This window comes from Grampus griseus (assembly GCF_964374135.1).
Source record: "Grampus griseus genome assembly, chromosome: 14".
In the NCBI taxonomy this organism is placed as follows: Eukaryota; Metazoa; Chordata; class Mammalia; order Artiodactyla; family Delphinidae; genus Grampus; species Grampus griseus.
In genome coordinates, this window is record NC_139008.1 from 64,434,299 (window position 1) to 64,454,988 (window position 20,690).

A 20,690-nucleotide genomic window follows, 5' to 3' on the forward strand; every position below is an offset into this window, starting at 1 on the left:
TGGGAATTTAAATTTTAGGAAGTAGTACATTGATCTATTTTAGAATATTAGGACTGTAATGAAAGTTTTATGCAATATAAGCTTTGAGATTTGAACACTTAAATAATTTCTCCTGTCCAGGCTTTGCCATGACCCTTGGGTAAACTTTTAAATTTTGTTGAGCTTGTTTTTTTTTATGTATAAAAATTAAGATGATAATACCTATCTCACAGAATAGTTCTGTGTATCGAAATGACAGTCTTTAAGTGCCAGACATAGTAAACACTCACAGTTGGTGTTGGTTTCCGTGACTCTTTATTTTCCCATTTAAAGTTTCCTAAAATGGCTCTAGTGGGGTTGGATGGGAGTACTTGGCAAAACAGCTTTCAAAAGTTTGAATCCTAAAAAGCCACTAAGGGCAGGTAATTTCCTCCCTGTCAGGCCTGCATTGCTCTTTGTTCTAGGTTTAATCAGTTTTAGAGGATCACAAGATCCCCTGAAATAAAATGAGCTTATGCATGAGTGTGTGGGCTGTTTTACCTTTTCTCAGACCAGAAATGTATTAAAAATAGGGATTTTATATTTTTCTTTGGCAATCCTGTGATTAAATTAGGCTTTGTATTAAGTGATAGGGCTTTATAGTACATATTAGTCAGAGATAGGTCTGATCCCCACTTGAGTATTTTCTGTTCTGAAAGACATTTTACTTAGTGTTTCTACCTAGATGTCTCATGAGCATCTCAAATTTTATATATTCTTTATAATATGCTTGATTTCCTGCCCATTCTACCCTTCTCAAACTTGTGCTTTCCCAGATCTTTTCCGTCTTATTAAATGATAGCACCTTCTATCCAGTTATTCATGCCAGAAACCTGGGAGTTATCCTTGCTTCTTTCCCCTAACTCACTCATGAAATCTAATCCTGTTGGTTCTCCTTAGAAAATGCTTATTCCTCCCCATATCCATGTTTACCACCCTAGTCCATACTACTGCCGTCTCTTAATTAGATGGCTCTAGCAGCCTCTTAAGCATGAAAGGACAAAAGTATTTGATAAACATGAAGTTGGGAGATTCAGGGCCGCCACCTGGGACTGTGCCTGCTAGGGTACCCAGACTGTCTATGTTTTGGTCTGTATATTGAGCTTCTTGGGTAGCTGCTATATCAACTTTTCTAGCAACTCACAAGGGCCCATTAGTCTTGAAGGGTACTGGCATTCTCTGAACTTTGCTGTTGGAGTATATATCCAGGTGGTAGAATATTTCCTTGGCTGTGATCGTCTCATTTATAGGGGACTAGTGAGTTGTCTCCTGTGGGAACCAGGGGGTGCTCTACTAGATTTGAATCTACTCTTCGTACCTTCCACACAATGCTTGGACAAGGCTATTTCATGGCAAAAGTGACTAACTCAAGGGTGAAGGCTAAGGATGTAAGAAGCTCTTGCTAAGATAATGAGAGATATATGAGATGCTAAAAATAATCTTAGTTTGTAGCTCTCTTCTTTCATCGGCTTTCTAGCATGCTTAGAATAAAATCCAAATTCCTTATCTTGGCTTACAAAGCTAAATGTGATCTTATCACATTTACCATTTTTCCCTGTTTGCTCTACTTTTCCTCAGGTATGCCAAGCTTTCGTACCTCTGTCTGGAATTTTCTCTTCTTCCTACCTTCAATCTTCACATGGATAGCTCCTTGTCATTTAGATGGTTGCTTAAAAGTACTTCCTTAGAAGACTTCTTTACTGCCAAGTCATACTCTGCCACATTAGGCTGTTTTTCATCACAAGGACTTATCTCTAATTGTAAACTGCTCTGTCCACAGTTTAGAGCAATATCTGATAACATGGTAGGCATTCAAATATTTGTTTACCAAGTTTGTCAGTGTACTTTTTAATTGACCTCAAGATTTCTGGGACTGTTGATACTGACAGTTGGGGGGGGGGTCTGCTGAAGGGAATTTGGTTGGATGGTGTGGGGAAGTCCTATATTTTTTAATATGATGGGAAGAAATACAAAGGTTATATGTGAATAAAATTTGTGAATATTTTAGAGCAAACTGCTTCTCTGAGTAAAAATAATAATGCTGTGTTTAACCTTTATGAAATTAAATCGATTTGAAGGATGAACTAACATCTCGAATATTGAAATATTTTCTATTTTATTTTACTTAGTCATTTCAGCGAAACTTAAAGAAAATAAAAAGAATTGGTTTGGGCCAAGTCCTTATGTGGAAGTCACAGTAGATGGACAGTCAAAGAAGACAGAAAAATGCAACAATACGAACAGTCCCAAATGGAAGCAGCCTCTTACAGTGTAGGTTTGAAAGTATTTTCTATGGTGTATTTTGTTTAGTAGGTGAGCAGAAATGCAGCTTTAAAAAAGTTTCTCACTTTTTTCTTTGTTCCTCCTCTCTTTTTTTTTTTCCCCTCTTATTCCCCTGTTCTTAGGACTCCTCCTTCTAGTCTCCTTTCTCTTTAATTATTTGTTTTCCCAGTCTCTCCTTTTCATTGCATTGTTGCCACTGAAAAGTAGCTGGGAGATCCCAGGGTCACTGGCCTAGAAAGATTAGCAGCTCTTTCCTTAATTTAGGTTTGAAATAGAGGGCCATGAGTAGCTCACTTTATTTTTTTAATTTAATTTTTAAAAATAGTTTGTGTTTTTTAAAATTACAGTGCCCACATAGAACCTACATAGGGGTTTTTTTCCTTTAAAAAAATTATGCTATACATTTTATAATTAACATACATAACATCCTTTTTCGTTGAGTACGTATGGGTCTAATATCCCTCATATAGCTACGTAATATTCTTTAATATGGATGGACTGTGATTAATTTTACTAGTTCCCTATTGATCGGTTGGTTTCTAATGTTGTGCTATTAGACAGTGTTGCAATATACATCCCTGTGCATATGTCTATATGTTTGTGTTTTTAATCTGTCATTCGAATTCATAGAAGTAGGATGTAGCTCAATTTCAACACTTACTGACGAGGCCTCAGATGTTGGTAGGAAGGGAATTATAGGTTAATTTTAATTTTTCTACTAAAATGGAAGCAAATGTATGATTTACCAACAAATGGATTTTTAAATAATATAGTGTATTTGGTTTGTATATTAAAGTGTAGTTCAAAATATAACCAGTTGTTATCTCAGCAAATATAGACAAATTGCTTTCATTACCTAACATTTGGAATTCTTGTATTTTTTCTCTTAGAGAAACAAACCTGTAACTAAAAAAAGTTTTATTTCTAAATGGTGAGATGAGACATTTGAAATGATAAGCTCTTCTCTTCACATGATATACATGCTTATGTGGACAGTATTTATTCCTAATAAATGACAAAACAAATTAGCTAAACCTATATTATTGTTTAACATGGATTTTTGAAGTTGTAGGGCATCTTGATGTACTTTATGATTTTGAGCAAATGAATGAAACTTAAGAATTTACTGAAGGTCATCTTGAAACCTATTTGCAGAAGTATCATTCTGATGTTCCTCATCTGTATTTATTTCAACATCGTTTCTTAGACTTCATTTTTAATTAGTGCCCCATTAGAGATTTGATCTAAATTAAACAATATGTGAGTAACATTTTTTAAAAAAACAAATCTTCAAAAGGCCACAGCCTCTATTAGCGACTGGAGATGTTCAGAATAATAGACTGAATACTCAGCTACTTTCTACCAACTATCTGTGCTCACAATAAATGTACTTTAGGGCTCTTGAGCCGATAACGACATGAACTCCTTACTGGTTTAAAAGTTAAGAAAAAAGAAACTCCTTGTAGCCCTATATGGTAGTGTTATTCTTAAGTCCAGATGTTCGGGGGAACATAGCCCAAGATCTTCTGAATTTTTAAGTTGCAGCAGATTGGGCTGCAATTTTAACACAGCTTCCATTGTTGGGTAGTAGGCTTTGCAGACTTCTCTCAAGATTTGAATTGAAATAATTTAGACTAGACCTCAAAGTAAAATTAAATTTACTAACTCTTTTATTCCATCCCCGGTAGGTTATATAGTGTTCCTATTTTTCTAATTGAAATAGTTTTTATACAGTTTATTGCAAATTCAGATTTCTATTCTGTATTGGCATTTAGCAAGGTCTGGAAGAGTCTTTATTTGACAGTTGTCCCGGACACTTTGCCTCTAACAGTGTGAAACTTGGGGTAATATAATCCTCAAATCATTAAGTAGCTGACCGAGAAACTTCTTAGTATAAATTTTAATGACAGATTCTTGTTCCCAGTCTGCCACCGAGTGGCTGTGTGATCTTGGGCAATTTGCTTAACCTCTCTGAATATCAGCTTCTATATCTGAAGATGGGAGTGGTAATTCTCATCTCAGGGTTGCTGTGAAGATTAAACGAAATAATCCTAAGCTCAGCATACTACCTGACATAAAATAAGGATTTAATTAATTAACTTTTTTGTACTACGAAAGTAAAACTGATTTTTCAACAGTTTGTAGCATGGTGAGCACTTTTACTTTTGTTGATGATATACATGCATGAAATTGCCCCTATAGTTCAGTGACAAGTGAAGATGGCCATAGGCAGTATTGGTTGTACGGTAAACTGTAAGGTGTGCATTGAGAAGATTTTAATTATAATTTATTTACAATCTTGTTGTGATATTTAAGGAAATTATTTTTCACCTTTTTTTTCACCTGTAGTATCGTCACCCCTGTGAGTAAATTACATTTTCGTGTGTGGAGTCACCAGACATTGAAATCTGATGTTTTGTTGGGAACTGCTGCATTAGATATCTATGAAACATTAAAGTCAAACAATATGAAACGTATGTATGTAAAAACAATAGAATATGCTCAGCTTTTGTTTTTCTACAAGAAATTCATGTGCCATATGTGAAGAAACTATGTTCACTATTTGTTTTTAGGTTTACTTGGTTATGATATTAATAGGGAGATGAATCTTGAACTGTTTAATGCATTCTGAGTAACCGTGGTTTGGCCATTCATTTTGGATCTGATATTTTAAATAAATATTTATTTAGTAAATAGGTATTCATTGAAGGCTATATACTCAATTATGGAAAACAAAAATATAGAGCAGAGCTGAAGGAAAAATGTAATCTCACTACAGAGAGACAAATGTGGTTAATACTTTGACATTTCCTTTTCGAATGCTTATTTTAAAAACTTCCTCATTTTAGATGGTTGTGGTTTTATTTATATATGTATATCTCTATCTTTAGATATCTATATATACTTATAGATACATAAAAACTTGAAACATGCTTATTTTAATTAGTATATCATGATTTTAAAACATTTAATCCCTTGAGTATCTAAAACATACTTCAAAGGATTTTATTTCTCATTTAGGATTTACGAGATGAAAATTCATTCTTAAATTATGTTTTCAGTCAATATAAGTCAGGCATATATTGCTGAGTAGTCTTAGTTGTCCTGCTGGCTCATTTTGTAAAAGTGAATGAATATAATAAGTGAGATGATTAAGCTATTTAGTATCTTACATTGTGGATATTAACCATTAGGAAATTTTGTTCTATTTTTAAAATGTTTTTGGCATCAAAAGGCCTGAAACCTTGGGTGAAGTGTATTAAAACAAATTGTGTACACATAAATGTAAAGTTTTTCTGACAGTTTTGTTTTCAACAGTTAAGACTTAAAGGAAAAAAAGTGACCATTTTCTATAATTTTATTCTCTTCCAGTTGAGGAAGTAGTTGTGACTTTACAGCTTGTAGGTGACAAAGAACCAACAGAGACAATAGGAGATTTGTCAGTTTGTCTTGATGGGCTGCAGCTAGAGTCTGAAGTTGTTGCTAATGGTGAAACTACATGTTCAGAAAGTGAGTAAGCACTTATTATATAGGGTCTTTAATGATTCTTCTTACACTAGCCACTGTAGTATGTTGTAATTATTGCTGTTCTTTTCCACATTAAAGAAATTATTTTATTTCCTTTTTAGAAAGAGACATTTTTCATTTTAAACTTTTAGTGCATTGTTTCTATGAGGAAAACATTTTTCTATAAGTTGAAAAGCTAGCCAAGTAAAAGCCGTATCACAGTTGGCCCTATGAGTGATGAATTGATTTATAAAGTGTCCGTTCTGTAGGCCAACAGTGGCAGTTAGTATGGCACATTTGATGCTACACCTTCTCCAGTGCTAATGGCAGACATAGTTTACTCTCTGTAGCAGTGTCTGATTGAGTTTAAATTTGACTCGAAATCCTTCTTAGTACTGTACCAGACAAGCCAGTAACAAGCTGGAATCCATTTGCCATTCCTCTTCCATTTTTCTAGGCTACATTTATTGAGATGTCTTTGAGTTATAATAATGACAGAACCAATTCTTTATATGTATGCTGATATATTTTACAGTTTATGATTTACTCGTGTTTGTTAAAGGAAATAAATATGAGCTGTAATTAAAAGAAGTTGGCTAGCACCTGAGTTAGTGCCTGCACAGCTAGCATGCTTAATTAAAACCACTTCTCAGTGGATTCCCTTTAGATATTTCCAACCCTTATTAATGTGCTAATAAGTGTATTTTCACTTGAAACACAGATTGTAGAGGCCCCAAGACAAAGCACGTATTAATGGTCTCCTTGATTAGTCTGACAAAGATCTTTTTGTTTACTTAGAAACTGCCTTATGAAACATTTTGCAGTTGTCAGGTGCTGCTGTACTTCTCTTCCTACTTTGGAAGACTTCCTACTTCCTTTCTAACTCATGACCCTTTTTAATAGCAGAACCTTTAAGATAGTCCTGGTGTGTCTTCCAGTTTGGTTCTTTGGGGTTAATGAGGGTGGAAAGAAACTTCTGAATTCGTTATACTGCTTCAGAGTTGACATGTTCGTCTTAATTGACTGTTATTCACAGGAACTCTGTAATAGTTACATTTTTCTATAAATTGGAATTCCTGAAGGTAATAAAAGTTAAGTTACATTGTTAAACGGCTCTAAAACCTCAGTATTTATAGCTTCATAAGTTTTTTTTTCCTACAAATTGAAACTGCTACTAATGCAGAATATTTAATAATTAACAAAAGTAAAGCATGTCAGCCTTCATATTTCAGAGTAGACTCTAAACTGCATATTATACTTATGACTTTACTGTTTGTTTCCTACAGAAGTGGACATTTCTATGTAACCAGTTTTTGACTCAAGTAGGAAAATAATTGACAGAATTTAATCTCATTCTTTGAAGTAAAGAGAGGTTTTAACTGGGAAGTCACAGTGGATTTTAGGGCTAGAGTTGCCACATACAGTAGCTGCCATTTGTTTAATGTTTACCATGTGCCAGGCACTGTGTTGGTGTGTTTACATATATATTCATTTAACCATCACAATTTTGTAAGACATTTTGCATATAAAAGAAAGTGAGGCTCTGAGAGTTTAAATAGTATGTCCCGTATCACACCAACAAGTGCGATGCAGAGTCAAGATTGAAACACAAATATTTGTTGGTTTCCTTTTCTTGTCAATATACTTTCCGTTTCACAGTTAAAAACTTAGGAACTTTAAATGAAATCATGAGTTGTTATAAGTAAGCAAAGAAAACCCAATTAAGTCCACAAGCATCTGTGGTGGGAACTTCACTTGTATTGTTTTTTGATTGATTCCATTAACTGTAAGCCAGAAATGAAAATTAGAGTTTAGTGCTAAAATTGAATTTCTGTCATCTGAGCATTGTTTGGTTGGTTTCTTTTGTATTCTAATATTTTTCTAATGTTACAGAGTTTTAGTGTTTTTTTCCCCTCTGTGTGTTCAGTCAAGTTTTTGTGGCTTTGCTGTACAGCAAAAACTAATACAACATTTTAAATCAACTATACTCCAATAAAAAATTAATTAAAACACAAAAAAGTTTTTGTGGAAGAACTCATGGGATTTTAGACTTTAATATTTTTGGTTAATTTAAAAATAATGCTTATAAAAAGATCTGTCTGAATTTTGGTATTAAAAGTCACCAAATAATAGCTTGTTATATATTTAGATATACTGCGAAGATTTTTCTAATAAGATAGATAGCATTATCTCTTTTGATAGTTAAATTTTCATTTTTTTGGTAGATAATTTTCATTCTTTTCGGTGGATAAATTTTCTAAAAATGGCAGTTATATAAGTAAACTCTTTTTCAGGTGAAACAGATTTTACTCACTATGTTTGTTTGTTCTTCCCACTTCAAGCTTTATTTAAAAACCAGAGAGCTTTATGTTCCCATTCTACCTCCCCTACCACTGTCTTCACTCAGGGAACAAGTTTAATATCCCAACTGAGAGTGTCATTTGTAACATTTTCTTTGATACTCTTCCTTATTTTTCTGTTTAGGAAGTAATTACATAATTTGTCTTGATGTTTTCATTTTCTTAAGTACAGAGTTAATCTGCTTTTATGAGTCTTTGGGAAGAAGAAGACTTTATTTAATTTGCTAGTTAGGTAGACTTACTGTAGCTCTCAGATCTAAATTAACCTAATAAATTGAGAGTAGGTAGTTGTTCATTTCTGCAAGAACTTCCCATTCATGTATTTTGACTTCTTGGGTGGGTGGTGGTGGTTGATTGTTAATTTAACACCTGTCTTCCCAAATATGGCATTCAACAAGAAACACTGAAAAGTATCATCATCAAAGGCATTAGTTTTCCTAAAGAGAAATAAAAGTCTGTTTTACTTTTAAATTTATGATAATAAAATAGGAACATATTCTTGTAAAGATCTTTATTCTTTACCATGGATGCTCTGGAAATGTATTTAAAATTAATTTGGGGTTAGTTGTTGGCCTATGTGACCTCCGGTTCTTATTGTGTATGTTCCATTTTGTTTTGGTTTTATCTCATTCTTTCCCAGTCTTTCTCATTAAACTCTAGTTTTTGTGGTTTCTTTTGATTTTAGGGTAAATAGTCATTTTCATTTGTGATTATAATGTTTCTTTTCAGTAAAATAAATTCTAAGAAACTAGATGAAGTTTTTTGCTATACCAAATATTATTTGAAATTGCTATACCTCCTCTGGGTCTGGGTACCAACTAATTATTTTATAGAGAGAAACTTTGCTGTAATGGTATTTTTAAAAATTTGACATATTTGATTGATTATTTTAAATGTTTGCTCAGAATATTAACTAACGTCACAAAAAAGCCAGCAAAACTTCCTTCACACACTTACGTTTTTTTAATCTTTATCAGTGCTACTTTAAAAATGGAAGTATTGGGAATTCCCTGGTGGTCCAGTGGATAGGACTTGGTGCACTCACTGCCAGGGACCCGGGTGTGATCTTAAGAATTAGAATATGAACAATATCATTGCATCCACCCGTGTTCTCCTCCCTATATCAATCCTGGTCTTTTTCCTAGAGATAATCACTGTTCTGAACTTTGAATTGATCATTTCCTTGCTTTAAATTTTTTTCACATATGCATGTGTCCTTTTGTGCTCTATGAAAATATCAGTGTTGCCTTTTAAGATTTATCCATTTTGTGTCTGTAACTCACTTATTTTCATGGCTGTATAATAATCCATTGGGTGAATATACCACAGTTTATCCTTTTTTTTTTTTTTTTTTTTTTTTTTTTGCGGTATGCAGGCCTCTCACTGTTGTGGCCTCTCCCGTTGCGGAGCACAGGCTCCGGACGCGCAGGCTCAGTGGCCATGGCTCACAGGCCTAGCCACTCCGCAGCATGTGGGATCTTCCCGGACTGGGGCACGAACCCATGTCCCCTGCATCGGCAGGCGGACTCTCAACCACTGCGCCACCAGGGAAGCCCTAGTTTATCCATTTTTATGTCAAAGGACATTTGGGCTCTTTCCAGTTCTTTGCCATAATGTACATAAGTGATACATTGAACATTTTTGTATTTATATGTGTCTCCTGGTACATAGGTTGAAGGGTCTTTGTAGGCTGTATACTTGGGAGTGGGATTCCTAGGATATGACACAAGTGCATTTTCAGCTTTACAACATTTACTGTTTCTTCAAATATGCCTCTTTTTTGTTATTCTTTTAATTTTGATGAAATTTACAAAATAGATACTTAACCTTATAAAGTGTACAATTCATTTCCATTTAGTGTATTCACAGTGATGTGTATCCACTACCTCTCATTTCAAAACTTTTTCATCACCCCCCAAAACCAAACCATTATCCGTTAAGTAATCACTCCCTATTCCCCCTCCCCTCCATCTCCTGGTAACCACTGGTATGTCTCTATGGATTTGCCTCTTCTGAGTGTATCATAAAAAAGGAATCATAGAGTATGTGACCTTTTGTGTCTGGATTCTTTTGCTTAGCATATTAGTTTTGTTTGTTTTGGCCACACTGCATCTCTTGTGGGATCTCAGTTCCCCGACCAGGGATTGAACCTGGGCCACAGCAGTGAGAGCGCAGAGTCCTAACCATTGGTCCGCCAGGGAATTCCCTGGATAATATTTCATTGTGTGTATATATGCCACAATTTTTTTTATCCATTTGTCCACTGATGGACATTTGCCTTATTTCCACCTTTTGGCTATTAATGAATTATAAATAATGCTGCTATAAACATTTGTGTCCAAGTTTCTTTGTGCATGTCTTGGATATATACCTAGGAGTGGAATTGCTGATGCTTGTTTTTGATAGTTTCTTATTTCTTGCTTGTTAGTTTTCTTTTGATGAGTAGGTTTTTTATATTCTCCATTTGAAAATTCCAGTATCAGAAATATTTGGGGATATAAATGTTTTGACTCTCCTTCATTGAGGCTTGTTTTCTTATATGTTATGGCTCTTTGATTGCCAGTTTATATTTGATCTTAGTCTGGGGGAATCTTAAGGGCCTAATAAGTTGGGGATTCTTTGGCCAGAGAAAATTTCTTTTGCTTCTGTTAGTGCCGGATGTGTCACCTACCTGGGAATACTTTAGCTCCTTTCCAGGATCCCCAGCCTAATGTGGATGTCTCTGGTTCAGCCCCCTCACCTTGTTTTTGATCCACCTCAGAGCCCTCAGGGTAAAACTGTCTTTCACATTTGCTTACTGCACCCTGCTCTTGCTCTCATATCAGTTCACTTGTTTGTTCATTTTGCTTTTGAGATTGCTAGGCACCCAAGTAGTAGAAATAGTGTGTTAAATTGCTTCATCTAAAAGCTGGTTCTTCTGTGGCAGGAGGATCCTTTTCAGTAGAATAGAAGAGATCTTTGTTGATCTTCTAACAAAGTGTCCTCTGGATAAAATGTGTATTTAGAAATCTGATCAGGTTTTTATTTTTTTGGAGGAAATTTGGATTGGGAATACTTTTAAACAGCAGTATGTTTATAAAATGCCAACTTAAGTACAGCCTTTTTCCTCTTCTTGGACATTCATTGTATAAGTGTTGGATAGATTTATATTTTTTAACTATTCTCTTGTTGAAAGCACAAGATTAGATCTAAATAAATTATGTCATAAATTTCATAGTTATGGCTTTACTCTGTGTTGAAGTGAAATAAAAGATTGAACAAAAATAACCCTTGTTTGAACTTTGAAATGTAAATGTCAGGAAACAATAATAGTTAATATTTATGGCGTGCTTATATGTGCTGGGCACTGTTCTAAATGTTTAATTTTCATAACTGTTCTATGAAAGTAGGCATCATTATTGTTCCCATTTTATACACGAGGTAAAAGGCACAGGAAAATCAATAGTATTCCTCTAAGGTCACAAAGTTAGTACATGTTGAACCTAGAATACACACCCAGGCAGTCTGGCCTCAGTCCATGTCATTAAATATGTACTATGCTTCACTGTAGTAAATGATAAAGTTTAGAAGTAGCAATTATTGGTAGAGTTAAATGGATTATTTCAAATTATCTTCTTATTTTTTGAAAAAAAATGGAACACTGATTGACTGATTTTAATTTATGATATTTTGTTTTGGTTTTCTGATTTCATTTATGTCATTTATCAGCTATTTTAGGGGAATATATTCCATATAAAAATAATTCTTATAAAATTGAAGCGTACCGTTTTCAGCCAAAATGTATTTCATTGTACCGTGTTTTTTAAAACCATTTTTAACAGCTTTATTGGCATGTATTTTATATTTCATAAAATTTACCTATTTCAAGTGTGTTAATTTAATGATTTTTAGTAATTTAATGAGTGATCTAATCATTTACTGTAAATCAGATTTAGAACATTTTCATTCGCTAGTAAGATCCCTCCTGCTTATTCACAGGAAATCCCATTTTGACCTCTAGCCTAGAGCAACCACTAATCTATTTTCTGTCTCTAAAAATTCATCTTTGCTGGACATTTTATGTAAATGGAATCATAGCAATATGTAGTCTTTGTGTCAGGCTTCTTTCACTTAGCATAATGTCTTTTCAGGTTTATCAGTGACATAGCATATTTCAGTAGTTTGTTCCTTTTTATTATTGAATAATTTTCCATTGCATAGGTATACCACATTTTATCTATCTACCTGTACCATTTTTTTAAAATGTAACATTTCTAGATAAGACACTTGCCAGCCTTGCTGAGTATGATATAGTAGTAGTATAGTGGTGACTCAGCATCTTTTTAATGAATTAGTTCATTAATTATGCTTTGGAGTAATATAGTGATTTCACTGTTTGAAACTAGACACTGTATTTAGGGACTATTATTCTTCAGCTAAACGGACCTAGACTGTTAAACTTGAGTTCTTTTTGCATTTCATAGTTTTTTAAACTTCTCTATATACTGTTTTTCAGAATCTATTTTATCATCGTCCTGCTGGTAATCAGCACTTTTTTGGAGAGGTAGTTGACTCCTCCCCAAAAGATGACTAAAATACATTTGAATTAGAATCAAGTGTGACATATTTCAAACAAGGCAGAAGCAGCATATGAGTAATATACCTTGACTAATTAACATCTCTTACACATAATAATCATTTGCACAAAATTTTGGTAAAACTTCTCAATCACAGGAACATTTATCATATTTTCCTTTTAAATATCATGTTGGACTTTAACTCTGTTCCAGTATATTCTTTACTAGAAAGATTTGGTGAAAGGTTTTGTTTACATAGCATGTTTAAGAAAAAGGTGCAAACCACTTTCTGAAACTCGTTTTCTGTACAACTTTTATTGTTAAAGGTGCTTCACAGAATGGTGATGGCTCCAGACCCAAGGATGAAACAAGGTAAGAGTTCACTTATTACATACCACAGAATGCAGAAAGAAACAAGGGAGAATGAATAAGTTTCATTTTAGTCAAAACTTTTAAATTCAGATTGATATAAAAATGAGTATCAAAAATTTCAGGGCTCAAGGTAAGAAAGGAAATATTTATGGAAAATTCAAGACCCTAAGCTTATATGACTGCAGTTCTCTAGAGTAGGCCAGAGATACCCAAACGCCAGTACTTCTTCAGCTTATAGAAAAGTGAATATGTTGGCACTTTTCCAAAGGTAGGAAAGTTCAGAATCCCAGGGTCATCATTGGGCTATTTTCTTTTCTAGGAAAGCTGGGCTATAATTTTTCTCACTGGGATTAAAAAGCAATAGAAAAGGTTTTTAAAATTAATAACTGTCTGTAGACTGGAAGACAACTTATGCCTCTTGTGTTTCTTTTTATTTTTCTGTTTCATAGTTTTTTTGAAGTCATGAAATTTCCCTCATAAAGATGTTTTAATACTTCAGATTTCTTCAGAAGTCAAATAACTTCTCTTTTGCCTAATAAACCCATACTTTTGCATTAATAAGTGAGAATGTGGTAGAATTTTATAGTGCATTGAAAGGTTCTGTTTTGCCACTCTCATTTCTTTTTTGCAAAATCTCTCTTATAATACTTTATGAAACTACTCTAGACGGCTGTAAGTTTCTTGCAAAGGCATTGCTAGAGCCCTGGCTTCATGCCATTTATTTAATCAGTGCTTTGCATTTTCCCAAGTGAATCATTGTTCACAAATAATCTGAGGAACAATGTCTTCTAGGTTTATGAGACTGCCAGACTAATCTTTGAGCATGTTTTTTGTGTTAAGCATGAATTCCTTTGCATTAGCCTTTTCCAGAGAGCATACCTCTGAGATGATGGGTTTGAAAAACATTTTGTAAACTGTCAAATGCTGTTTAAATGTTGCTACACAACAATCATGGTGGTGAATCCCTTGCTTTTGTTTGCAGACTTCATAACTACAAGGCATGTGAACAAGGCAAAACCTCCCCCTCCCCTCAGTCATTTAAGAAGCTTACTAAACAGCTTTAGGTTCTTTTACTGTAATTCAAGCACTGCCTATATCATCAGTATAGTCCTGTTGGTCTCCTTTCCCCCATAGCATGTCTGGATGTTGTATATTTCTCAGTGTTGTCTTCTGTCACTTTTATCAATTACCAAGATGATTGGTGCCTGGCATTCAAGATTTTGTTTTTGGATGTGCCTTCTTGACTGTTAATCTTTGATTTGTATATTGTGACCTTATTATATTAGCATCTTGGTTCTCCATGTTTCGATCAGGTACATATGTATGGTGAGATAAGCAGGGGTTTGTAAGACTGAAGCAGAAAACAAAGCCATAGTAGCACTTAATTTGTAGCTAATTGCTTGTCACATATAATGGTGGTGATAAGTTCACACTGACAATTCTGTACAGTATACAGGTTTCCATATTGGTTTTCAAAATTCATCTCAGGTTTTAGCTCCACAATCACTCATTAAAGGAACTAAAGTTAACCACCAGTGGTATTTTAGTATCACCATGTTTCTCAAGCTTCAGAGTATATTAGAATCACCTGGAAGACTTGTTCAACAACAGATTGCCCAGTCACAGATTGCCAAGCCTTGTGTCCTCCTCCCAAATTGTTACATCTAGGATGGGGCCCAAGATTTGCATTTCTAACAGTTTTCCAGGTGATACTGATAGACTAGGTCCTACACTTCGAGAACCACTATTCGGGAGACATACAGGTATTTCTTAGATTTCAACAAACTATTATGGGAAATCTTTCAGTTATGTAACAAAGTCTATTTCTTGAAAATCTAGGCTTGCACAGCTTGGCAGAAGTGTCACTCGATCTTAATCTCATCCTCTTTTACTTCAGAGCTGGTTTGAATCCTGTTTCTTTTTTGAACTGCTTTTACTTGTATTTATTAGAAAATGATACATGATTTTTAAAATGTGAAACAGTCTATAAAATGTATAAAAACTTCATGGAAGAAATGGCATTTGACCTAAGACCATTAAGCATAGTTATAATTTGGATATGCATGTCTTGAGGGAATTGGATGAAGGAGTCTAGGTGGAAAGAAGAAAAACAGTCATGGAGGTGGGGAAGAACACAGGGGTTTTATTGGAAATCTTTAGCCTCAGTATTTGGCTGAAAATAGAGTAATTGAAAGTGGGAAATGGCAGGTGGTGAATTTGAAAGTAGAATCATTCTGTATTTATTGCCTCTTACTATGTGTCAGGCAGTATGATGAACAGGTTTCCTGTTATTTCAGTTAATCCTTAAATATTTTTATGAGGTAGGTATCATTATTACAGGTTATGAGAAAACTGAGGCTCAGAAAGCGAAAGAAACTTGCCTGAGTTAATAGTGTAAGTGGCACAGTTGAACCTGGGAGTGCCTTACCTTCAGAGCCCGAGTGTGTTTTACTGTTGCCTAAAGTGGAATGCTTCCCCCCCCCGCCCCGTGCCCATGTAAGTGCTTATCCCTCAATAAATGTTATTTTTAGTACTGCAGAGGTTGGAGCCAGATGGTGATTTTGGTTTGCAAGTATAGGCTTCTAGAATCTTTTTCTCTGGAGAGGAATGTCTTTTAAAATATTTGAACAGAGCATTGATATGATCAAAACACCATAAGAAAAATTATTTGACAGTCAATATGTAGTTTGGATTGTATGGTGGTGGTGAAGGTGGGAAGACCTCTGTGGGAACTTATTACAGTAATCCACTGAGAGATAAAGAGGGTTGGAACTGGTGGTGGTAGAAGAGTAGAGAAAAAACGTGCCGGTGAAATGAGTGGGACTTAGGCATTGAGTATCAAGAGGCACAGGAGAGAAGAAAAGTCAAATTGCCTGCGAGGGTAGCAGAGTCACCCACAGAACTAGAACATAGGAGGAAGAGTGGCTTTAGCATTGGAGAGTTATTCTATATCTCCTGCATTTAGCTGATAATTTGGTACCAGGGGATGAGAATGAAACAAAGATTCGAGTTCTGATTTGGAATTATTTTAAAAGATGATCTTTGAAATCATGGAATTTGAGACCCTAGGCAAAAATTTGTGGAGAATGAAAACTAAGATAAGAACAGAACCATAGGGACCTATATTTAGTAAAGTGGAGGAAGAGGACAAACCAAAGAAGGAATGGTTTAGAAGTGGGGAGTGCAGGATTAGAAAAGCAGTGTCACAGAAATTAAGAGAAAAATGTTTTTAAAAGATGTGTATTTAACATTATCAAATACTGCAGGAGAGAATGAGATCTTAGCCTAATCAAGCCAGGGAAAACTGGCTGTATGGAAAAAGAAAAATCAGGTTAGAACTTCAGCTCATCCCCAAATGAAGGTGGATTCTAGGTTTTTTAAATTGATTTTTAAAAATGAAATTATAAAACCTTTAGAAGAAAATATCTCTGAATACATTTAATTATGTAGAAATATAGAACTCTTGTATGTTCAAACATGTAAAAGCAAATGATCACTATTTAACCAATATGAAATTAGTACCTTCGGATTGTAAAAAGCTCTCACAAATAATGAGGAAAAATTATTCCTTTGTAATAGAAAAATGTACAAAAGACAGACATACAGTGAGTGCATGGAAGAGGAAACTCAGATGGCCTATAAATGAAATACTGTTGAACATTCATGTTTTTATTTACCAAATTGACAAAGATTTAAAAGTATATAAATGGGGGCTTCCCTGGTGGCGCAGTGGTTAAGAATCCGCATGCCAACGCAGTGGACATGGGATCAAGCCCTGGTCCAGGAAGATCCAACATGCCACGGAGCATCTAAGCCTGTGCGCCACAACTACTGAGCCTGCTCTCTAGAGCCCGCAAGCCACAACTACTGAGCCTGTGTGCCACAATTACTGAAGCCGACGTGCCTAGAGCCCATGCTTTGCAACAAGAGAAGCCACTGCATTGAGAAGCCCGCACACTGCAGCGAAGAGTAGCCCCTGCTCACCGCAACTAGAGAAAGCCCGCGCACAGCAATGAAGACCCAACACAGCCAGAAAGGAAGGGCGGGCGGGAGGGAGGAAGGGAGGGAGGGAGGGAGGAAGGAGCAATGGGATAATACATTAAAATGTTAAAAGTATATAAATACTGTATAGTGAAATGGGCATTTTCATATCTATCTGGTGGAGAACAGATCAATTATTACCTTTAAAAATATTTTTTTCTTGGGTGCAGTGGTTGAGAATCTGCCTGCCAATGCAGGGGACACGGGTTCGAGCCCTGGTCTGGGAAGATCCCACATGCCATGCAGCAACTCGGCCGGTGAGCCACAGCTACTGAGCCTGTGCGTCTGGAGCCTGTGCTCCGCAACAAGAGAGGCCGCGATAGTGAGAGGCCCGCGCACCGCGATGAAGAGTGGCCCCTGCTCGCCGCACTAGTGAAAGCCCTCGCACAGAAACGAAGACCCAACACAGCCAAAAAAATAATTAAAAAAATATTTTTTTTTCTTAAGTTAGCAATCAATATTTCAGTTTGAAATATTTGCCTGCTTTGCCCCAGCTATTCTATTCTGGCAGTCTACCTGAAGGAAATAGAAAATGTCACTCCCTTCCGTAAAAAAGATTAGATTATGGTGTATCCATAAGGTAGAGTATTCTACAGTCATTAGAAATGTTTTCAGATAATTTGGGTGAAATGCTCAGTATATAATGAATAATAAAGAAACAAAAACTCACCCAGGATATGAAACATTGTATGATCACATAAATAGTATAATCAGTCATAGCCAATGCAAGAGGACGGACAAGAGATTATCTCTTAATGGTAATAATCTCTAGAATGTACGATTGAAGGTAATTTTTATTTTATAACTAGAAATTTTTATTTTGAAAACCTCTTAATTAAAATGCACTAAATACATTAGTTGAATAAATACCAAGAATTACAGTGAAGGAAAGGAGAATGAGAGGATAGCTAGAAGAGTAATTAAGATTGAGGAAGTGTTTTAATTATACTTGTGACTGAGAGGAGCAATCTAGAAGAAGGAAGATGATGGAAGAGAGAAGAAAGGTGTTAAATGATGGTGAAAAGCCCTAGAGCATATTATTTGTGTCCTGAAATCAAAGACCCACAAGACAAATTAGCCTCGAAGAAGTGAAGATAGATTTTCTTTTCCCCAGAGGTGGGAAACAAACAGATGAAGATATTAGTGGCATAGAGAAATTTTAAAATAGAGAAAAAAGAAGGATAGCTGATAATCATCATTTTAGGGAAGAGGTGGAGTCAGGGTCATCTACAAATTGGGATTAGGTATTTGAGGAGATGGGAAAAGTTTTCAATGAGCAATGGGAATGTGGCCAGGAGTAGATTAGAGATGTAGAAAATGATTGATTTTCAGGCAGTATGGACAGCCCAGTTGAAGTTGTTGAATAATGTGAACTGAAGTCCATGTTGCCTCAGTCTTTTTGAAGTGATCAAGCTTTAGGAAAGTGAAGTTTGTTAGAATAGAAAGATATAGACACTATAGAATGGACTTGAGGACACGGGGAGGGGGAAGGGTAAGCTGGAACAAAGTGAGAGAGTGGCATGTACATATATACACTACCAAATGTAAAACTGATAGCTAGTGGGAAGCAACCGAATAGCACAGGGAGATCAGCTCCGTGCTTTGTGACCACTTAGAGGGATGGGATAGGGAGGGTGGGAGGGAGACGCAAGAGGGAAGAGAGATGGGGATATATGTATATGTATAACTGATTCACTTTGTTTTAAAGCAGAAACTAACACACCATTGTAAAGCAATTATACTCCAATAAAGATGTTAAAAAGAAAAAAAGAAAATACACTAAAGGATTCTACCACCTTAAAAAAAAAAGATATAGACTAGAGAAGCACAATATTAACATTTTCTATCTTTTGCTTGGGTCTGCGTAACTGTATAGGACCTAGCAAAAGCTCTTTGTCCTTGCAAATTACTGTTAAACTTTTTATTACTGTTAATTTTAACACCACCACACTAATCTCATTGAACCTGTGGTGTAGGTTGTCATAGTCATCTGTCATTTCTAATTCTTCAGCTTCTGGGAGACTTGAGCTTTGATTTGTTTTTGTTTGTTTGGTTTTTTGTTTTTATTTATTTTTGTTTTTTAATATTTATTTTTTGGCTGCATCAGGTCTTAGTTGCGGTGTGCAGGATCTTTTGTTGCAGCGCCTGGGCTCTTCATTGCAGTGCGTCGGCTTCTCTCTAGTTGTGGCACGTGGGCTTAGTTACCCTGCTGCATGTGGGAATCTTAGTTCCCCTACCAGGGATCGAACCAGTGTCCCCTGCATTGCAAGACAGATTCTTAGCCGCTGGATCACCAGGGAAGTCCCTGTTTTTGTTTTTTTAAACAGGAAAAAAGTAGTCACTTAGGCAGCACAAAAAAAGAATTTTTGTCTTGTGAGTCATTGGAAATGAGAACCTCAGGACTTTCCTTACTAGACCCAGCATAAGATTTGTTAGGACCTTTTGTAGAACTATCTGCCCCTTTAATTTGGTACTTTACCTGGTTTATTTACTCTAGTAATACACATGTAATTTCTCAGCTGGAACATTCTCCAGGGTTACTTGTTGACCCCAGAGAACAGTAGTGGGAAAAGTAAATGAAGGACTAGTTGTAGTGAAAAGATTGCTTGGGGGTGGCGAGTATTGGGCAATAGTGAATTAAGGTACTTGGGAAAGTAGCCTATGATGGAGCCCAGGTGATACTTGAAGAGAACTGATGGACCGTGAAGATAGAGAGGGGATTAAAGTCATGATGAGACTGAATAAAAGATACAGTAGGAGGCAAGTAGAAGGAATAGAAGGTTGTAGGAATTTCAGTGTTTAAGGTCTAGGAGGAGGAGTGATTCTAACTAAGTATCAAGAAAATTTAAGGAATCATAGTACACAGCTTGTCAGGTAATTATGTTGAGAAATTGAGGCCAAATACTAGAAGGGTGAGCAGCATGGATGTTAAGATCTCCAAAATGTTAATCTTCAACAACAGAACATAACATTTTTGGAATCCAGTTTCTGCTGTACTTCTGTTTGTCGTAGCAGATTTATCTCATGCCCTGAATGTTCCCCCTCCCTGACATATCCCTAAAACGTGACCAGTAGTGGAAGTGTAATTTAGTTGAACATTATAGCTGAGAAGGTTTTAAGGAATCATTTAATCCAGGTAAATGCACTTTTGAGGTACAGAGAGATTAAATAACTTTTCTTTGGTCATATAACTTGTCAATAGCAGAGTTGGAGCTCGAAACCTCAATTTCCCATTTTTGGTCCATTCTGCCAGTTGTTTGTCTTTTTAAAAGCATCAAGAATCTTTTTTTCAAACTAATTAATCACCTCTTAAAATAGTATAGAGAGGCAATACGCAGAGTCTCAAAGAGGTCTACGACTCAAAAGGGGGTATATGACTCTTCACCTAGGGGAAGGGGAGCAGTGTCAAAGCTGACTCTTGCTGCATTCCGTTCATATTCTGGGGTTGCTTGGTCTTCTTGCAGGTGGTCAGCACTAACCAGGTGCTGACTGCCTGTTACTGAGCTTTTCCATTTATTCAGAATAAGCATTTGAGAAACCCCGCAAAGCAGTA

The 20,690-nt window shown here is 35.6% G+C and overlaps 1 protein-coding gene across 3 annotated transcripts in view; it reads left to right on the forward strand.

Moving 5' to 3' along the window:
• ITCH (itchy E3 ubiquitin protein ligase) overlaps positions 1 to 20,690 on the forward strand; it is a 123,719-nt gene that overhangs the window by 52,346 nt on the left and 50,683 nt on the right. For all 3 annotated transcript variants that reach the window (XM_082671138.1, XM_082671139.1, XM_082671140.1), the window contains 4 exons: positions 2,148 to 2,289; positions 4,651 to 4,775; positions 5,674 to 5,811; positions 13,051 to 13,096. In XM_082671138.1, coding sequence (XP_082527264.1) covers positions 2,148 to 2,289; positions 4,651 to 4,775; positions 5,674 to 5,811; positions 13,051 to 13,096 — 451 coding nt within the window. The remainder of the gene's footprint in view (positions 1 to 2,147; positions 2,290 to 4,650; positions 4,776 to 5,673; positions 5,812 to 13,050; positions 13,097 to 20,690) is intronic.